Source organism: Dama dama, chromosome 10 (genome assembly GCF_033118175.1).
Source record: "Dama dama isolate Ldn47 chromosome 10, ASM3311817v1, whole genome shotgun sequence".
NCBI classification, from domain to species: Eukaryota; Metazoa; Chordata; class Mammalia; order Artiodactyla; family Cervidae; genus Dama; species Dama dama.
In genome coordinates this window covers 38,777,421-38,798,266 of record NC_083690.1, presented here as the reverse complement: position 1 = coordinate 38,798,266, position 20,846 = coordinate 38,777,421, and the positions used below count along the sequence as shown (strand labels likewise).

Sequence of the window (20,846 nt, the reverse complement as noted above, 5' to 3'; positions counted from 1 at the left end):
AACAACCCAGGGTTTTACAGTGAGGTAGGCAGATCCAGACGGTGGTTCCCCACGCTCTCAAGAACTCCAGTATTACCGATCATATGATTCAAGGATTTATTAAGTCATACATGCAAAACATACTGCTAATCGCGTTAGCAAAAGATCAATGTAAAAACACTCCACAATTCTGCAACTGTCAATTTAAAAAATTTTGTTCTAGTGGTTGAAAGGTCCAAGCTCGTATTCTTGCCAGTGGGTACGTTGTACAGAACTTGGTTAGCACAAGCACGGGGCTGACAGAACCTCACAGACCCCAGGGAGCACGGTTAGGGCAAGGACAGAAGCGTCTGCACGCGGTGAGGCAGGAGGGGTCAGTCGTTAGTCACGGTGCGGCGTCGGTCATCTGGCCAGTGACGCTGAGGCTTACAGTTTAGGAATATCTGAAGTATCTCAAAAACCATAAAGCTGCAACACATGATTTTTACACCTAGTTTACTAGAAAACTAAGGAAAGCACTTATTAGCTTTGAGTAAAGCAACATGAAAACAGGAGTGCACTTTTACTAAGCTACAAAAAAATTTTCTAATGCATATTCAGAAAGATTTTATAATACAAGGAAGCATATTGCTCATTAAGAATGGGCTCTATAAGAAAAGCACTTACTAAGTTAGCAACTATGAGGATGACCAGGTCAAAGATGGATTAAATGCCCAATTTCAGAAGGGGTGGGCAGGTTTAGGAAACGGAAAAGCTGAAGAAAACACTCACTGATAATACCGACCTTTCTTTATCTACCGCATTTGACAGAAATTAACCTTTTAAAACCTTTACCCGTGGTGCTTTTAACAGTTTTAATGATTATGTGTACAATGTAGTGTAAATTAATCTCCCCATTTTCTCAAAATACTGTCTCCATCCTTTGATGACAAGCGTCCCACACACTCCACCCCAGGGCACCCACGGACAGAACACTTCATCGCAGGAAGCACTGACTTCTGTTCAGAATCTCACAAGAGCTAAAACACTAACTCGTTTTAAAAAAATCTCACTACAAAATCAAAAAGACTGATCCAAAGAGTGAGCTGTTAGGCCCGTGCGCGCTGACGTACAGTACAGTGTTAGGTAGGGAGGGTGGGCTGCGACATCGTGACTCGTCAGGTGCAGTGTTTCAGGAAGGAGGCTGTGTGCGCTCTTCCCGCCTGAAACTTGTCAGCGAGGGTCTGCACCTCCTGCCTCCAAAGCTAGTCTCTTGCAGACAAAGGTCTCTCCACAGGTCAGCGCTCAGTGTTCTCAGCCCAACAATGCAACTTAGTTCACAAAGTGTTTTGGCAACTCTGAGCAAGAATAGGGGCTTTGAAAAATAAGGCTTTAAGGAAGCTTGTCATTTTAGGGCTGAACTTTAATAGAATGTGAAAGTTTGAACTCTTACACTTTAAACAAACAAAACCTAGAAATTACTGATTGGTTCAAAACGGTTTTATGGAAAAACTAATCTGTAACAAAAACTTGGCATTGAGTGCGAAGGCTCCACGTTTGAGCAAAGCATACAAAGGGTCCTGGGGGCGGACGGTGGGGGGCAGACGTTCACAAGAGCAGGCACTTTCTCTTCCTCTTCTTGACGGGGGGCGGGCAGAGAACCGCCCGGATCGCTTCATCAAACACTGTCTTGAGGCCTCGCTGCGTGAGCGCCGAGCACTCCAGGTATTTGACGGCACCTGTGGGAACACAGCCTCACCCTCTGATCGGGACGCGGTGGCTCCCCCACCCTGGCCGGAGCACAGAGGGCCCCGCTTGGCGGGGTCGGCCCCCGAAGGCAGGTGGGACTTCCCCAGGTGGGACTCCAGCCTCCACCCCGAAAATGAAAATGGGAACGCACGCGTGACGATGGGGGTCTCATACCGATCTCCTTGGCCATGGCCAAGCCCTGCGGGTAGGTGATGGGCGTCAGCTTCTTCTCCTTCAGCTTCTCGATCGTGTCTTTATCGTCCCTCAGGTCAAGTTTCGTCCCCACCAGGATGATGGGTGTGTTGGGACAGTGGTGTCGCACTTCAGGGTACCACTAGGCGCGGAGACGGAGCCGAGTCACCACTCTCCTTTAGGCACCCCTCGTCAGCTACACTGCGCGGGGGCCCACCCTGCCCACCACCCCTGGGTCACCGCAGCCCCTCCGCCGGCTCACCCCCTCCAGGACCACCACCTGGCTGTCGCGGGACGAGCAGCCTGAGACTCAGGACCCACGACCCCCCGGACAGCTCTACTTCTCAGAGCGAGAGGGGAGAGGACCGCCCCCGGCCACCTGGTTTGCGGTAAAACCCGCGGAGTTTCTAAGTCATCGCAAACCCCACCCCCCACCGAATTCAAAGTATGAGCACAGAACTATCCCCCCCCAGGCCTCAGCTCTGCCACTGTGACCCTCACCAGACAGGGCCCTGGGCCCAGCTGAAGGGCCTCACCGCCCCCACCCCGGTCTTCACTCAGTTCATGAAACATGCCCGAGCATGAAGTGTGGTCCTCGTTTTTATTACACCAAAGCGCTTCATTACTGTCACAAGGAGCACAGCGCTTCTCAGTCAGACCCCGAGTCTTCAGCACGCTGCGTGCTCAAGGCGGACACCTAAAAAACCTATTACCTATATCAAAACCTGCCTAACCAGTAGAATTAAGTAACTGAACGTTTCTATCAGTAAATGGTATTTTATTTTTTAATATTTCTTCCCAAGACTGACATTATGTAACAATATTTTCCTAAAAAATCCCACTTACCTTTGCACGAACATTTTCAAATGATGCAGGACTCACAAGAGAAAAGCAAATTAAGAATACATCCTATAAAAAGAAAACACAAGGAGGTTTTGAGAAGAGTCAACAGCGAGGAAGGCGCTTCATTTCTACGTGCAGCTGGGGGCAAACTGCAAGCCCAGGGCACACGCAGCACACAGCGGCCGTGGTGTGGGCCTGCCCCCGACACCCTCAGTGCGGCCAGGCCCCCCAGGCCAGAACAGCGCGTGAAGCGCCTGTCACCGAGGAGAAGGGGAGTGGGGGACAGAACATGCTCAGAGTTACTCAGGCTACATCCAATTCAGATGTAGACTGGATCGGACTGGATCCAACCGGATCAGAGCAACATCCAGTTCAGACTCCTGGAGGCCTCTTTCCCACCCTTCCCACTCCAACCGGAATTAACATGATGCTCAGTTACTACACAGGGACAAGGTCAAGAGTCAGGGTCCTATGCCAATATTTCTATTAAAAAAAAAAATTATCTACAAATGGTACGCTTTTCACTAAGCTCCCTATCAGAATGTTAAGTACATTTTCACAAGGTCACAGGGTTCTAGTTAAACTGCTTCTTACAGAACTGCCGTCCGAGCCCAGCACCAAGAGGTTCCCCTCTGGAGGACCGGCAGGGAATCACGGAAAGGCCGAAACTTGGACGGTCCTGGCACTCCACACTCCCACTGGAGGGGGCACAGGTCTGATCCCCGGTCAGGGAACGAAGATCCCACATGTTGCATGGCATGGCTCCCCAAAAAGTGAAATTTAAGTATCTGCCTAAATGCCTAAGAGTTTCTAAGATGCTCGGTTTATGAAACTTTTCCCTGGAAAACTATGCTACATGGTGAATGGACACAGTCCCCATGCTAACACCTCCTTTCCATCCAGTTGATCTCTTGCACCTGAAAGGGAAGGAAGAACATCCCACCACAGCCTCTCATCAACGACACTGAAAGGCGAGCGCATGCACGAGCGTGTCCGAGAATCACCGACACCCGGGCTGATCACGACACCCCAAGCAGGGACGGGTGAGCTCCCCAGCAGGCAGCTGCGCCCCTCAAGCCCCGCACCCGACAATGAAGCGGGAGGAAGGAAGGAGCGCCCGCCGCGGGGAGAGTCCCGCTCCCGCCAAGCGCTGGGGCTGCGTGAGCCGCGGGGGGGCCCTGCACGACACCCTGCCTGGCCCTCGGGAGGGGCAGGAGGCAGAGCCCAGACTGCGGGACTGCAGCCAGAAGGTGGGCTGACCCGCAAACCCCCCACCTTGAGTCGATCAATACAAAGCACTCAGGCAGTGGGAGGCTCACCAGGAAATCCTAGGGAAACTAAGGGAGCCCAGAGAACAGTAAGGCTTGAAACTGAGGTCGAGAGAGTTTTACATACGGCAATCGGCTTGTCTTTGCCCCTGGAAGGTATTTCCTTACCATACGTTTCTCCAACCTAGTAATGCACGAGAACTTTGTTTGAGTTTAGTAAAAAGCGAGAAGAAAGCCACTATAACCCATTACCTAGTCTTCATCTGAATCCTGTCTCGACCCTCCCAAGGGACCCAAAGCACATGCAGATGCAGCGCACCCGTGACGCCAGGCGCCACTGAACTGTTCCGTCGCCCTGGCCAACGGGGCACAAGGAGGTGCTCGGGAAGGTCAGAGACGTGGAGACCCAGGGCGGGAAATCCTGGGTGGGGGACACAGACAGGCTCCTTCCCAACAGAACTGGCATGGTGCCCACCAAGCCCACGGCTTCTGCTCAGTGTGAAAGGGGCATCCTTCCCTCAACAAGGGCGCCCGCCAGCGACCGCACACCCTCGAAGCTCCCAGGCCAAGGTCTCAGACACAAGCCCAGCTGAAGCCAGCAGGAGAAGCGCCCGTCTGTACAGCAGGCCTCCGGCCAGGACACTATCCCAAAAGGTGGCCGGGTCTGAGGGATGCAAGCTCACAGGGTGCGGCTCGAACCCAGGGACCTGCTCTCCTGAAAGAACAGCGCTGAGGTCCCGAGCACGTGGGGGCCTGCCCGGAAGTGACCGCGCAGCCAGTGTTTATCACCATGCTTTCAACTCGCTCCCCTGTTCCCATAAAAACGGAAAGACTTGCTCTCCAGCAACAAAGAATCTGGAATTCTCGAATCAAGAGAAAGGCAGCTGAGACAACTATTGTAATTTCATCTCCCCTAGGCTTCTCCAATTTACAATCTAGAGCGAAGGTCAGTTTCTCTCACTACCCTGATTTACTCTACAGGCTCTTTCAGAATCCGGGTCCTCGCAAGGCCTGGACATGATGCCAAAGCTTCGCAATGACGCGGAGACTCACGGGGTCGGCCCCGAACACTTGGCGTCAAAACACCCTCTGCCACATCTGCCCTACCCTTTCCCACTCTTCAGAATATCTTTCCGATGGAGGAGAGAGACTCTTTCCATCCTACATTAGTTAACACGCCGCCATCCGCCTGCTCCTTCCTCCTTCTTCTGCCTGCAACCCAAACACAGCTGGAGGAAAGCCCAGCGCGTCAGACAACTAAGGCTCAAGCGTCCCGCTGGCCCTTCCGAGTGGGTCACGGCAGAGTCGAGGATAAGCCAGAGACAGGCCTACAGAACGGACAGCCACATCAGAGACCGGGTGCCATTTAGTACCAAGTTCAGGGGTTTCTCTTTGCCGAGACGAAATCCAGTGCCAGCTGCCACTTCCAGGGCCAGCTCCCCCTGGGAGGACACCAGCCCAAAGGAAGGAGACCTTTCAGGCCCCAGTATCTCAGCACTCAGCGGCTCCCCCTCAGTAACCAACACAGCCCACTCATCCTCAGGAGTCAGGCAGGCCGGGCTGTAACAACCAGCTGGGGGCTCGCCCCCAGGCTCCTAAGCAGGCGGGTCACACGCTGTGGTGCAGGCGTCGTAAGAAGTGGTCCACCGCCCTCCCGAGGCGGAGGTGAGAGGTCTGAGCCCCGGCCCCAGGAGAACAACACCCGCTTGGATTTCAGGCCCCACTCACTGCAGTTTGATTCCATCGGTCACGGATCTAGTGCGCTCAGCACAAAGTGGGAATCTTGCCAGATCACCTTGGACTCACTGCGAGTGACTGCCTCCGAGAAAGAGGCCGCACCCGGCCCTGGGCCTCCTGAGTCACAGGAGGCAGTTCTCCTTTCTCAGAAGTGACCTGCCACCTTCCAGACAGATCCAGTTGATTGAGGATCCTACTCTACCCCTGGAGAAGGAAATGGCAACCACTCCATGGATGGAGGAGCCTGGCAGGCTATGTAGTCCATGCAGTCGCAAGAGTCTAGTTTAGCAACTAAACCAGCCACGAAGCCTACTCTACCACTCAATGCAAATCCCACTGAAATCTGGACTCAGCAAGGAGCCACTTGGTATAGAGTACTTCCCTAAACATATTGAAGAAGTCAAACTTTTTGGTGATTATTGGCTGATTTTTTTTTTAATTGGCTGATTTTTAACAGATAATCACAGTTCACTTTTACCCACAGATTACCTGAAAAGCCAGCCAATTCAAGCCTCCCAGTTTATGGTTTTGATCTTTGCTGACCACTGTTCCCGAACTCAGATAAAGGACAATCAGCAAAAACCTACAGCTTGAAGAAACTGTCCTTGACAACTCCTCTAGCAGAAAAACAAACGGAAAAGACAGTGACTTCTGCTTGGAAATAGCCATATTTCAAACACAAAAAAAACAAGCTTTGGGCAGACTAGAATGAATTCATTCTTTTCACTCACACTCACCCCTCAGAACAAGGGATAATTAAATCAGTCTCGGGGCGGAGGCTGGCCCTCTGAGGGACGTCTCCCTGACCCTGAGCCCCCCAAAGACTGCGTCCTGCAGCTTCCCTCATCTGAAGGCACCTTGGACCCGAGGGGGCCCCCAGCTACACCAGCACAAACACAGGGAGGAACCCAATGGCAGACACACACCCGGGACTGTCCTAAGAGCTCCACCTAAACAACCTCACCCCAGCCTGAGAAGGAGCAGTCCAAGATTTAAGGTGAAGACACCTGCCCCGTCACACAGCGGAGGGCGGGATCTGAAACCCAGGAATTCGCTCAATGGCCTCTGTGCAAACTGCCCTGGCCAGTTAGTCACAAAGCTGTCTTAAACACTTTTAACATAAAGGAGAGACGAGTGACAAGAAGGAAATAGCACGAGTAAGACAACTGCTTATTTAGAGAAAAGTGGCTTCGGACCACTGGCCTAACTGTAAGTAGCCGGTATAGAGACCGCTGGTTAGCTGAGGTGCAGGCAAGCCCAAGCTAACGGATGTCGGACTGGACACAGCGGACACATTATAAAACTGAAACTTCCACCTCCTTAAGAAGATTTAGGTTCTAAAGCTGCAAAAATATATCTAATAGAAAAACAGTATTAAATCGATTGGATTAGTTACTAACTTGATCTAAAGAAGCCTCGTCTTCGCTGCTTAATTTGCGTCTGCAGCACAGAACAGTCAGAAAGCAAACTAGCCAGGAAACTAACTGTTCTTAAAGCAGTTTTGCCAAAACAAAACTGCACCTATTTCGCATGGCTGTGCTTAAACTACACGGAAGAATGTAAATGCACAGCACCAGGGTCAATACTGAGGATGCGCAAAACGGAAAAACAAGCAAACTCCTGGTTTGCATCTAGGCAGATACTCACTACTGAAGTAATTCAATGTTATTTGTTATTACTCGGCATACCCAAAAGACGGCAATATAGGCAAATCGAGAGGTGGCAAGAATTGATGAAACCGTCAGGACGTGTAAAGGACACTCTAAAATCAGTCAGGCTCCTTACTGTCTGCGGGTAGGACAGGGGGCGTAATCGGTCATAATCTTCTTGTCCGGCTGTGTCCCACAAGCCCAGATTCACGGGTTTTCCATCCACCATGACATTGGCAGAGTAGTTGTCAAAGCTGTGGAACAGAGGGAAAACGGTTAACCTCCGGCCGAGGAGCCAGGCACCCCTGGGGCTGAGCGGGGCGGGCAGGCCAGCCAGCCCCGCCGGCAGGCGCCCAGTGGAGGGACGTGGGAGCTGGGGTGTGCGGGCACCACTGAGACACATGCACGAGCCACTGAATTTAACCAGAACAGGTCTCTGGCGGCTTCAGAACCCTGCCTGCCCATGATGAAGAGGACAGTGAGGTCTCTCCCCAGGAAGACAGGCAGGTATACGAGTCCCCCTTCCAACCCCCACGGGCTGGGTTTTCCGCGCACACCTGAGTCGCCCTCAGCTAGGGGCGCCCAGCAGGGCGGCAGGGCCCTGTTTCCAGAACACCCCCTGCACCCCCGACCCTGGGTGGAGGCTGGTCCCCAGCTGAGCCTTGGAAATCCACCCTAGGACCTGTGTGCAGGGTAACACAGAGCAAATCAGATCCGAGAAGCTACTGGGTAATGTTTGCAAAGTGAGTCCACACGTGTGTTTCATTTGAGGCTGCTACACACAAATGAGTTGCCTATAAGAGGAGGAAGCCCAGAAAGCTGACCGGCTGACGGGGAGAGAGGAGGAGGACGTGAAAAAATCACGCTGAATGCTGTGGAGTGCTTCACCAACACCCGGCATTCAAGGGAGACCGGGGCAGGTGCCGGGCAGGACGCAACACACCAGCCTTTAAAGGCAAGTCCCAGGACTGATTTTCACACGCTTAAGACCAAAGCTTAGGATCTTACTACGCTGTGACAGCAGAGTCATGGTCTGAGTAGGTTGCAGTGTGATTTATACAAGTTCATGACCAAACCAGCTTTCATACAGAAAAGGTCTCATATGCTGTACCTCTACTTCACTGAGAAGGGGGAAGATTCTTCAATCAGTGGTACAAAAATGGTATAAGAATCTGCAAAAGAGAATCAGGTGCTTGCCTCATGCCATACCAAAAAATAAACTCCAAGTGAATGAAAGATAAAAACTAGAGTGATAAAAACCCTAGGGGTGGGGGGAAAAAAACTAGGGAATATTTTTTAATAAGATACTAAACTCAGGGAAGAGGGAGAATGGCATATTTACATAAAAATGCAGAGGATATCATGAGTTCAAAGACAAGTGAGAGACAGAGGGATAAGTATTTTTCATACACAGAAGTTCCACCAGTACAGAGAATTTCCAGTGGGAAATAAGCAAGGGATTTTGACAGGCAGTTCACAGAAGATTGCGGCAGGGACAGGAAATGCTCACAAGGTTTCAACCTCACCGGTGACCAGAAATGCAAATGCCGCGGTCACCGTTTTCAGCCCGTGTTCACCACAGTAGGTAGCAAAGGGCTGTTTCCGTCACCACTGCTCAAAGTGACAGCATTGGGAATAGCAACCGTGTAGCATCTATTGAAACTTAAAACATCCCATTTCTTCTGATTTGCCATAGCTCCTCCAACAATCTATCACGTGTGCACAAAGACGTGTGCAATGATGTCTGCACTGCACTGTTTGCAAGTGAGCAGAGTCAGGCCCACCACGGGACCTCCGAGTCATCAACAGCTCTACCTACATACGGAGATGAGGGAAGTCCCCACCACAAATCCTGGACAGTGTGATTCCACTTACACCCACACACACACAGGACGCTCGGGTGTGAGTGCAGGGCTCCAGGAGGTGAGCAGCGTGGGGACCAAGCGGATGGGCGGTGAGGATCCCGCCCAGGGCGGAGCCTCAGAAGCTCCCTGGTAACCACCAGCAGAGAGGCCCTTGTCCATCCCCACCTGAGTCTGCTGCCAAAAAGGGACCCAGCAGCTCAGCAGCGGATGTGCCCATCTGCTCCCTCAGCCTACACCCCACACAGCCACACCCCCATATACAGCCACACACACCCTGGTTTCAATTCCAAAGCCCAAAAAGTCAACAATGACATGTAACCATTGGACTGCTCGCCAGAAAAGGCCAATTAAAACATAATGGACCTTTTTGTTCCAGTTCCTTGACCCTTTACACAGAAAGCCACTTATCTGAAACAAGTCTTAAGACTATCCAGTCTCTGAACTTCAAAGGTGGTTTAACTTTCATTTCCTAAATATCTGAAAATCAACTAGGAAAGCTGTGTGCTTTCTCATCATGCAGAAACTATATTAAAAAAAGATAAAGTTATTTTTTAAAAGTCCACATAACTTATAATTAGACCTCAGTGACTGAGAGGAAAATTAACCACCTCTCTTCACTTAAGGATTTAGAAAGGCAGAGCAGAACAAAGGTCAATGGAATCCAAAAAAACCCACACATCACTGACAAGTTAATCCCGGGTTAACTCAGGATACTTACACAGTGGGGATGTATTCTCCAGGAAATGCATTGGTAGTGTAACTGATCAGGAGGCAAGTCTTACCCACAGCTCTATAGAGACAGGAAAAAAAAATGGTGTAAGTTCCCTAGTCAACCTAAGTGCAATCCTGGCTCTCATTATTCAGTGAAAATAACTTACAGAAAATTCAGTAAGTATACATCAAATATTAAAGTGTTAAAGAAAACAGTTTCTATGACCTTTTATTTAATACTATTTTTATCCTGAAATTTAAAGCAAACAAACTAGAATTACTCAGAAAGGCAGAGTCCGGAGGCTTCACACTGTTTCAGTTCTAGGTGTTTGCACTGGTTGTTGAGAAAACAGTTGCTGGTAAGCACAAGGTTCAAGAGGAACGGTACTTTTAAACGGGAAGTCGTGGGATTTCCCTGGTGGTCCAGTGGCTAAGACTCAGTGCTGCCACTGCAGAGGGCTCGGGTTCGATCCCTGGTCAGAGAACTAGATCCCAGACGCTGCAGCTACGAGTTCACATGCCACAACTAACGATCCTGCGTGCTGAAACAAAGACCTGGTGCAGCCAAATAAATCGATAAAATTAAAAAATAAATAAAATGAAAAAATAAAAAATAAACAAGTCTCCTCTGCGAACACCTCTAGAAGGCTTTCATCAAGAATCTGCAAATCTACCCTCAAGTTATTCCGATGAATACTAACAGGCTGACACAGCTCTCCTCTCAAACGTCCCCTGTTGCAAAGTCTGCTGCCTCGAGGGGCGGCTCAAACCCCGCTGAGTCCCTCAAGCCTTCCCTCCGGCCATCCGAGAGGCCAGGTCTCTAAAGAGAGCGCTTAGTCACCCAAACCACACGACACGGCTGGCTAATTCATCTGCATTCCTGTGCCTCCTCCCCACCCCCACCCTCAAATCTCACCATAAACTTTTGGAGCAAGCAGTTAACACACTATGTTCCAGACAGATTAAAGAACGGCTCAGGGACAGTGGAGTAAATCTCCCAAACAGCTGTGAAGAGAACTAGAGAGAAAAACGTAGGAACACAGGAGGGCCTCCCACACATAACTGCAAGCCGGCACAGGGTACCAGGGCAGTGAGGAAAGGCTCCCAACCACTTGAGGGGGTATCACCCAGTCGGGAAGGCTTTCTGAAGGAGGAAATGGCACTCCAGTGTCCTTGCCTGGGAAATCCCACGGACAGGAGCCTGGCAGGCTACGGTCCATGGGGTCGCAAAAGAGTAGGACACAACTTAGCAACTGAACAACAAAATCACCTCAACATTAAGTTGATCACTGCACCATTAGCCAACAGGTGCGTGCATGCCAAGTTGCTCAGTCGTGTCTGACTCTTGCGACCCCATGGACTGTAGCCCACCAGGCTTCTCGATCCATGGGATTCTCCAGGCAAGAACACTGGAGTGGGGTGCCATTGCCTTCTCCAGAGGATCTTCCAGACCCAGGGATCAAACCCGTCGGATCCCGCATTGCAGGCGGATTCTTTACCACTGAGCCAATGCAGATACCTAGCCGACACAGCCTCCAAATGGTACACCACTCCCACGGTGGCTCTGGGGGCTTCTGAGTCCCGGGCCTCACTCCCCAAACAAGTGCTCCTCACGGGCCCAGCTCCCTGCCCTCCTCTGTGGCTCACCAAGATCACAGGGTACACTGGAGCGCAGGAGTCCTAAGACTCTGCTGTTCAATCTCGACCAACTATCAGTTAGGACAACCATAAAGAAGTTAAGTGCCTTTCTATTTTCCTTACACTCTTAGCTTAAGGCAAAAACCTCTCAACAAGGGCAGATTACAGGCCCAGGCGGTCCTGCCAATACTTGCTTCACTCATGACATTATTAAGGCTTAACAAAAGCTGGAACTCCCTACCCCAAAGACCTCACAGTCAAACATGACATCATCAGGGGCTGCCGTCCAACTCCTAAAGGCTTTCTAAACAGAAATGACTCACTAGCCATACATTTTGTTAAAAGCTTAGAACATTAAAAAAATAAAAAAAGAACCTGAATGAGTAGGAGTCTGAGATTCAAAGTCACTGCCCGGATGTGTGATCCACAGGCAACTCTACCACTTACTGGCTGAGTTTTTTAAGTTTCAACTTCCTTATGCCTTGGTTTTCTCAACTGTAAGATGGATGCAAAACTACCAACTTCATCCCAAAACTATTGTGAGCACTGATTCAATTTCAGTCTACACCAACAAACTGCATGGTATGCCATAAGTATACTAGGTGCTAAAGATACTGTCATGAGCAGGATCTCATGGAACTTATGCAGTTTTAGTAAGCTAAAAAATGAAAGAAAAAAAAAAAAAATGAGACACGTGTCCATTACATAACATTTCAGGTGTGATGAGTGTTGTTAAAGATGTTCTGGAAATGTACAGCACAGGGATCTAGCCTTGTCTTGGGGGCAGAGGAGGCTGCAACATCACTGAGTGGGACACGGAAGGGAGGAACATTCTAGATAAAAGCAACAGCATGTAGGGAGGCCCAGACTGCAAGAAGGCCAGCAAAACTGCAGGATGAAGAAAGAAGGGGGAAATGGCAAAGGGAAGTCTGAGGAGGTTGTCATTTCTTCTCAAGACCTGGAACTTGATCCTACTTGGGAAGTGACAGAAGACTTTTAGTTGCCAAGAAATCATTAGATTTGCATTTTCAGAAGCAGCCTCTCTGGGCAGTGTGGGAAGAGGACTGAAGAGGCTGAGACTGGGGGCAGAAAGAAGGAAGCAGCTGCCGCGCTGTTCCAGGAACCGATGCTGTGGCCTGGACCACGGCGGGGGTTTCAGGGTGCGGAGGAGCGGGGAGGCAGGATAAACACGGCTCGGCCAGGGCTGCAGTGGTAGCTGAGGAAGAGAGCGCACTCTAAGGCTGTGAAGACTGATTATCTTTTCAAAACTGCAAGTGCTGTTGTGTAAAAATGTTAATAGTCATCACCTCCTAATGTCACAGGGAAGCAGCTCTGAAGGTTTTAAATGTGGCGTTAAAAGCATCACAGTTTCACTTCTAGATTCCTCCTAAGGCTCTCCTATGTATGAGGAACAAAGCCATTACTACAAACACCAACTGTTTTAAATATGCCAAAATCTCCTTTCCTGAAACTGGATCTTCAGCTGAGGCTTCCTCTTTCGAAAGGTACTGGTATCACCTGATAGTGATTGGAAATTTTATCACCAATCATCCGTTAGATATAGACATGCGTTCTCTAAGAAAATTAGTAAACTATAAAGTTCTGACTTTTAAATAAGTACATGTCCAACTTTTGATTTAAATGTTTACTTAATTTTAAAAACAGAGAAAAAGAGAAAGAAAAGGGTTATTTACCCCCCATTAGTGTTTGTTCATTCCTTTTAAACACACTCCACAAATAAATGCTACAAGCTACAGGCCACAGTCAACAGCGGCTCTAGACAAAGTCATGCTTCTCCCACAGGAAGAATGGAAACGGCATCTGGTTAGCCTTTCACTTGACGCTGCTGCGGAATTTCTTGAAGCTACTATTTACTTTGGAATTTCCAATTTTATACATGTAACTGCTCAGTTCACTCAGTTTTTAATCTTCCCTCCCCCCCCCTTTTTCTTTTTAATCTTTGAAAAATGCTGTAACTCTAGAAAGGCGGCATGAGTCTACTGGGAGAACATTCACATAAGCACGCTTCTGAAATTTAAGGAGTATTTTACTTATTTGTGATAAACAATCACAACTGCTACTAGCTCTTTTACTGGTTAGAAAGTTGACAAGGTAGATAGAACATACTTATTTCCAGGTTCTAAGTGACAGCAAATTACCACAACAGTTTAATCTAACAGGAACTGAGCACATACAAGCACGTGAAATCAATAAATCCGGAAACACTGGCAATTTCCTCCCATTAAAATAGGGATGGACTATCCCTGGCAGTCCAGTGGTTAGGACTTGGCTTCCACTGCCAGGTGGCACAAGTTCCATCCCTGATCCGGGAACTAAGATCCCCACACGCTGCCTGGAACAGCCCAAAAAAAAAAAAAAAATCCAGGAAACTGAAAAACAAGAAGATTCTGCATTGCATTAAAAAAAAACAAAACAAACCCACTGTTCTCTCAGTAGGACAGAAAAACCAGGTTTCTCCAATGACTACTGTAAACCTAAATAAGGAGCCTGTATTGCTGCCTGAAGTATCTAGCTCTTTTCCCCCAGTTTTATTGAGGTGTAATTGACACACAGCACCATGTAAGTTTAAGGTGTTTAATTTCTATACATCAGGAAATGATTACCACAGTAGGTTTAGGAACATCCATCATCTCTTAATGAGCCAGCATAAAAGAAATAGAAAATTTTTTCCTTTTGATGGAAACTCTTAGGATTTATTCTCTCAAGAACTTTCATCTATAAAGTACAGCAGTGTTAATTATTTGCTACATTTCATCCCTAGCACTTATTTATAACAGGAAGTTTGTTCCTTTTCACCACCTTCCAATCCCCCAATCCCTAAGAATACCTAGGATCTTAAGAACAAATTAACAGAACAGGATGGAACGTGAACTGTAAGTATCAAATATATAATATATTAATACTTATTGCATTAACGAAAGACCCTGAATCAAAGTCCTCGATTTATGCTGAGAAATGGGATTTGGGGACTCTTAACACTAATCCTAAATGTATAATTACCCAGAGAGTAAGCTTAAAAATTGTACGAAATAATAGAGCAATTTAGTGCTACCAAAATGCAAAACCCTAGCTGCAATGCCCCTGACGTCCTGCCACCAACAGGAGACATCCCAACCAACTAACAGAAAGCCAGTTGTTATCACCGTGGGAGACTCCCAAAAGTTCAGACGCTGAACACTGAAGTTACTAGAGCACTCAAGGCTGAAGATGCCACCTCTGACAGAGTTTGAATCTGAAGCAGCCATTACTAAACAATGTCCTAGAACCATCTAGCCTAACCCTGGGGTAGCGTATTACACGTGTCAGCTAAAGATGCAGAGTTCAAAATCAGGAATTTATATCTGTGTATTACCCCCATTCTCCTTCCAAAATCAACTTCTGTTATCAAATCCTCTTAAACTATTGCCCCCAAATGGGAACAACTTCCCATGAGATACAGCAAATAGAGCAAACTGTTGATTACAGAATCTAAGTGGTGGGTATGTGAGTGTTTTGTTTTTTTTTTTGTATGTGAGTGTTCAACGCATTATTCTTTCAACTTTTCCATGCTTGACATTTTTCATATTAAGAAGTTGGAGGAAAAAGTTCCATCTGGTGATATGTGCTAACTGCCCTGGGAGCAGGATTCCTGGTGAAACACCCCCTTTGTAGGAAGACTACAATTTTAAGTTAGAGCTTCCTGGTGATACAGAGGTGACAGAATACAGACATCAGCTGACTAATGCAAAAGACAAGAGTGTAAATGGTAGCTTTAAGGTTTCTCAAAACGGGCTCCTGACACTCCTCCACTGAACCTAACCCCAAACATTTAGCTGGCATTAATTATCATCTGAAATTTTTTTTAAAAAATGATAATACAATAAAATTGTACCAACCAAGATCAAATACTAAAAAAAAAAAAAAAAAAGATCAAATACTAAACGTAAGTTTGGGATAAAAACACACAAAGGCAATTCACGAAGAGCTGAAACAAACTCATGGATCATGCCATGACTGCTTGTTCAATGAAGTGGGCAGGAACCAGCAGTGTACATTCCTATCAAGATGACATCATGGAAGGCATTTATCAAGCTCAACTAAAAAAATTCCTGGACAGCAATGTCTAAATTAGACACTGGGCTGCAGAGACCTCTAGCATCTGGAATAAATGGGGGGAGGGGTTAAGTCACTCACCCCCAGCCCCAAATCAAGCAGTCAAAAAAAAAAAAAAACACAATTAAAAGTTCATAAATATTTGAATGAGATGCTGTCTCACCCAAGTAAAGCTGAGAGAAAATTGGGGGACAGAGGTCCCCCAAATTAGAGTCACAAAACCTGTGTTCAGAAGGACAGAATCCGGCTTCACGGAAGAATTAACAGAATTAAAAAGTATCAAAACTTATCTCACATTTTATACTCAATACCAACGGGATTGCTGTATAGAAAATAATCCATTAGAAGAATATAGGCTAATTGGTGCTAATTATAATAGAGTTAGGACATAGCCTTTAACCATAATTCCCAAGAATATTTTTAAAATAAGGAAGCTTGCAATTTGTGGAACCTCAACGAGCTTGCCTTCCCTGTTTAAACTGCCCCAATTGCCTGACATTCCACAACATTAAGCAACTTCTTCCCCTCACAAAATTTAGACCTGCACTTACAGCTTTGACAGTTTTTTTAACAAAATATTCCTACAAGGAATATATTTTATTCAGACAAAAGCAGAAAGAAAAATATTTTTGGTGGAGAAAGTATTATCTAGATTGCTCACTGAAGCAATATTTGCCCTATGTTCACCCCTAATTTAAAGTATTGACAACACAGCTCAAGGTCTTTTTCATAAAGGTGCATTTCACTTCTAATGTCAACATCAATGTTCAAATACAGTATTAAAAAAGTGACAGAGGGGGTTTCCCTGGCAGCTCAGAGGTAAAGAATACGCCTGCCAGTCCAGAGGACACGGTTCGATCCCTGGTCTGGGAAGATCCCACATGCTGCGCAGTAACTAAGCCACAACTACTGAGCCTGCGTTCTAGAGAAGCCACTACTCGAACCCAAGCACCCCAACTGGAGAGTAATTCCCCCACAACTAGAGAAAAGCCCTCACTGCAACAGAAGACCCAGCACAAACAAAAATAATTCTTTTCAAAAACTGACTGAAAACTCAAGGCCACTGTGTTTTATGCCTAACACTCTTCACAGAGCATAGCAGTACCTCAGGGTAATAAAAATAGCAATGATAATCAAGAAACACTGACATGGGGCCGGGCACCTCAGGAGGGGCCGGGCACCTCCAGCACCTGGTTGAATCCAAACGATTCCCCTCGAGGCACCTCTCTTGGGGGACGTGTGATCTGCTCAGGGTTTCCCCTCAAGTGGTGAGGTGGGGATTTGATCCCACAGGAGGCATTCAACAAGTATTAGACCAGATAAACACGCTGACGCAAACAGCAGAGGTCCACAATCTGTACCTATGATTGAGTAAACTGACCATATCCCGTGCTTGTATTTTTAAATCTTTCAAATAAGATCATATTCTAGGATTAGATAATGGATTATCAGCGATTTGACTTTTTAAAAAAACTGGCATGAATTACTGATCCTGCATTTTTTAACTTTTAAAGGAAATCCAGATCATTTACAATGTTCCTGAGGCAATGACATATGTTATACTTCAGGAGCAGAAGGATCAAAACTTCATTTAAATGAATTTAGTGATTTCACCCTTAAACCTATTAACTGAACATCCTCCCCACCCCCACCCCCGCAAAATTAAAGCTTTCTTTCAATGGGTTAAAAAAAGAACAAGCACCATACATATTTCTAAGTAGAAACTTACAATTTCTGATTATCTCGACAGAAGCATGAAGTGTTAATAATCTTTCACATTTGTGAGCCTGACAAACCATACAGAGGGCATCTTTTAAAAAAAAAAAAAAAAATCAGTTGTCCGATTGTGTTCAAGGATCTGAATTAGATACAGAAACAAATTCAAATGTCTAATTTACAACGATCTTAAGAAACCGAGATCTCCTAAATTCCTCCAGAGGCATAAAAGCACCATCGACCCTAATGACAAGTTTGGGGAAGAGGGATTCCACAACTCTCCCCTCAACTTTACAAGACTCGAAATAGGTGCCAGTTGCATTCTGACTTTGTTGCAACTGGTATTAACTCTAGGAGCCTCCCTGTTAACGCTCTACTCTAGCAATGAGGAGACGCACAATTTTGCTCCGATCACACTGAGATTCTTGTTTCAAGGGGAGAAAAAAAAACTGCATAAGACAAGTCTTGTCTTCCTCGAGGGCCTGGATCCACCAAAGACAGTAATGAAAAGAAATGCCTTGAGTCACAGGGCAGCCCGGCTCAGGCAGCCTGTTCTGCGACATCCCATACCTAATGCATGAAGCAGAGACCAATTTTTGTTTTTTGTTTTTTTTTTTTTTAATGATCCCATCACGTTCAGAGAAAGGAACAGTCTTAATCACACCCAGCTCCTCGCAGCTAGAAATCCTAAAAGTTTCTCCACCTTAATAGCCAAGAGTCACTTTTTAAAAAAATCAGAAAAGTGTCTAAGTACCAGAGCAAGGCACCCCCGGTAAATCAGTTGAGGGTCCCCACACCAGCCCGTGCTGTGTGCACAGACTCCTCCAATACGACCGACCAGAGACCGCCGGGACCCACGGAAGGTCTCAATGCAGCTCGAGAGGTTAATGGGAAAACCAAGAGAGGATTCTATTTTTTCTTTTTTTTTAAAGAAAGGCAACTCCCTGAACCCACCCAATCTTCAGGCAAATGAGGGTGGGTGGCGGCGCCGGGCGAGTTCTGCCGGGCGGTCAGCGGGCCCGGGAGAAAACGGGAGGGTGGAGTTCACTTTCCCTCCCGCCGCCGATCGCCGATTCCCTCCCTCCCTCCCCCACCAAAAAAAAAAAAAAAGAGCCGGAACCAGGCCCGCGCCGCCCGGTCCTGAGGAGGGTGGCGGCTCGCGCCCCCCGCCCCGCGCCCCTGGCCCGGGAGAGGCCCGGCCGGGCCCCAAGCGAGCCCGCGGCGCCCGCCCGCCGCCCGGCCCCAGCACCCGGCACTCGACCCCGGGCCCGGCGCGCGCACTCACCCGTCTCCCACCACCACACACTTGATGGCCTGCATCTGGGCCGCTCGCTGGGCCGCGGCGGCGGCGGCGGCCGGGCGCTAAGGAGAAAGGCGGCGAGCTCGGGGAGAGGCGGGCGGGCGGGCGCGCGGCTGCGGGCGGCAAGGCGCGGGGTGCCGGGGCCGCTGTCCACGCCGCCTCGCCCTCCGCCGACGGAACGCCGGAGCCCAGCAGCAGCCACCACCCAAAGCTGGGGAAAACTGCAGAGAAACAGGAAATGGCCGCTCCACTCACATCCGGCCTCCCCTCCCCCGCGCCGGCGCCGCCGCTCCCAGGCTCCGGGGCGGGGCCGCTCCCGCCCGCGCGGCTCCCGGACTCCTCTGGGCTTCGGGGGACGCTCGGGAGCGTTCGGCAACGCTCGGCAATGCTCGGCTCCGGCCGCCGGCCGCGGGGCTCGGGGGTGGGGTGGGCCTGCCGCCATCTTTGTGCGCTCGGGTTACGGTCCTGACCCCGCCCCGCGCCACCTGCCCAGGTTCTACCAGGAGGACCCTGTCTTCCAGAAGCCGGTTCCCCCAGCCCCCGACCATCTCTTGTGGGAGGCCGTCTGAGGGGCGGTGAAAGTTTTAGTCTCTTAGTAGTGTCTGATTGTTTGCGACTCCATGGATAGTAGCCCGCCAGGCTCCTCTGTCCGTGGAATTCTCCAGGCAAGAATACTGGAGTGGGCAGCCATTCCTTTTTCCAGGGGATCTTCCCGACCCAAGGACTGAACCCAGGGCTCCTGCATTGCAGGCAGATTCTTTATTACCTGAGCCATCAGGGAATCAAATCCGTTTATTATGTGATCCCTTAACTTAGGTGATGACAAGGTCCTAGAAAATTTGGAATCTAGTAATATAAAGAAGACCATACGCCATTCCATTAGTCAAAGATAACTAATATTCATTAAGCCAAAAATATGTTGAACTTTCCTCCCTTGCATATACATTTTCTAATAATTATTTTTCATGCCTTGAGCGTTTACTATTTACTACTGCTTTGCACCAAGTTCTGGAGATAATGACCTGTTAGCAGACTGTTAAAGTGCGAATATTTTAGTATATTTCTTCCTAATTACATCTATATATAGGCAAGGAACATGTTTTAAGCAAAATTGGGAAGCCATAGTGAATCATTGTTAGAACATTTTTCATGGCTGCTTACTTTTCATTCCTTTATGCATATGTGCCTGTGGCTGTTTGCTTCAGTCCCTAAATCATGCCTGACTTTTTCGACCCCATGGATAGTAGTCCACCAGGCTCCTCTGTCCATGGGATTTCCCAGGCAAGAATACTGGAGTAGGTTGTTGTTTCCTTCTCATAGAATCCTCTGCCTTCCTGTGCCTTAATTTAACCAATTTGTCTGCTATGGGACAGTCCAGTTGTCCTTATTTGATAATGAATGGTGGAATGAACGTGTTTGTACAAGACTTTCTATGGCTTTGTTTCTTTAGACTGCATTCCCCCAAAAATGGAATTACTGGGCTAATAGAGGTGAATTTTTTTTAATATTTTAAATTTTTTTATTTATTTATTTGGTTGGGCCGAGTCTAAGTTGCGGCTTGCAGAGTCTTAGTTGCGGCTTGTGGGATCCACTTCCCCTACCAGGGATCAAACCCAGGCCCCCTGCATTGGGAGTACAGAGTCTTCCCACTAGGGAAGACCCAGGTGAATGTTTTTTAAAGCTTTGATATATGTTGCTGCCTTTTCCTCTTGCAAGGTGATAACCAGTTCACACTTCTCTTACCCTCTTTGATAATGGATCGTCCAAGGGAGTTACTTCCAAGGATGTGTTCATCTTGTAGGCCTTCTCTTACTATAATTCATTCTGTTGTTCAGTATTAGAACAATTTTTCTGACATCAGACCTTTTCAATATAAGGTTTTTTTTAAGCATTTTTGTTTTGTATTATTTCAAAATAAGCATGTTCCCCAAGCAAAGGGCATCTCTTCTTTGTTCATTAAGCTCCCTCTTGAAGAGGAGTTGAGGTTTCCAGGGCAGTTGAGTTGACTGTGGCCCCTTTACTGATAGAAATATCCAGGGAATCTATGACAAACTTCAACAACTAAGTGTAATTACCTTCTTATCTTTAGACTGGGAGCAAGTGAAAG

At 47.9% G+C, this 20,846-nt stretch overlaps 1 protein-coding gene across 2 annotated transcripts; it reads right to left on the bottom strand.

Annotated features, from left to right (window-relative positions):
- Positions 1-82: 82 nt before the first annotated feature.
- On the bottom strand, positions 83-18,874 carry RAC1 (Rac family small GTPase 1). Of its 2 annotated transcripts, XM_061153756.1 has the most exons (7): positions 18,725-18,874; positions 9,980-10,051; positions 7,533-7,650; positions 4,138-4,194; positions 2,746-2,808; positions 1,882-2,041; positions 83-1,697 (listed from the first exon to the last, which is right to left on the bottom strand). In XM_061153756.1, exons 1-7 carry the CDS (start codon positions 18,757-18,759, stop codon positions 1,567-1,569), a joined length of 636 nt encoding a protein of 211 aa, XP_061009739.1. In that variant the 5' UTR covers positions 18,760-18,874; the 3' UTR covers positions 83-1,566. The 2 variants fall into 2 exon arrangements, with proteins under 2 accessions (XP_061009739.1, XP_061009740.1); XM_061153757.1 differs by lacking the exon at positions 4,138-4,194 and having other exon boundaries at positions 18,725-18,872.
- Positions 18,875-20,846: the final 1,972 nt, after the last annotated feature.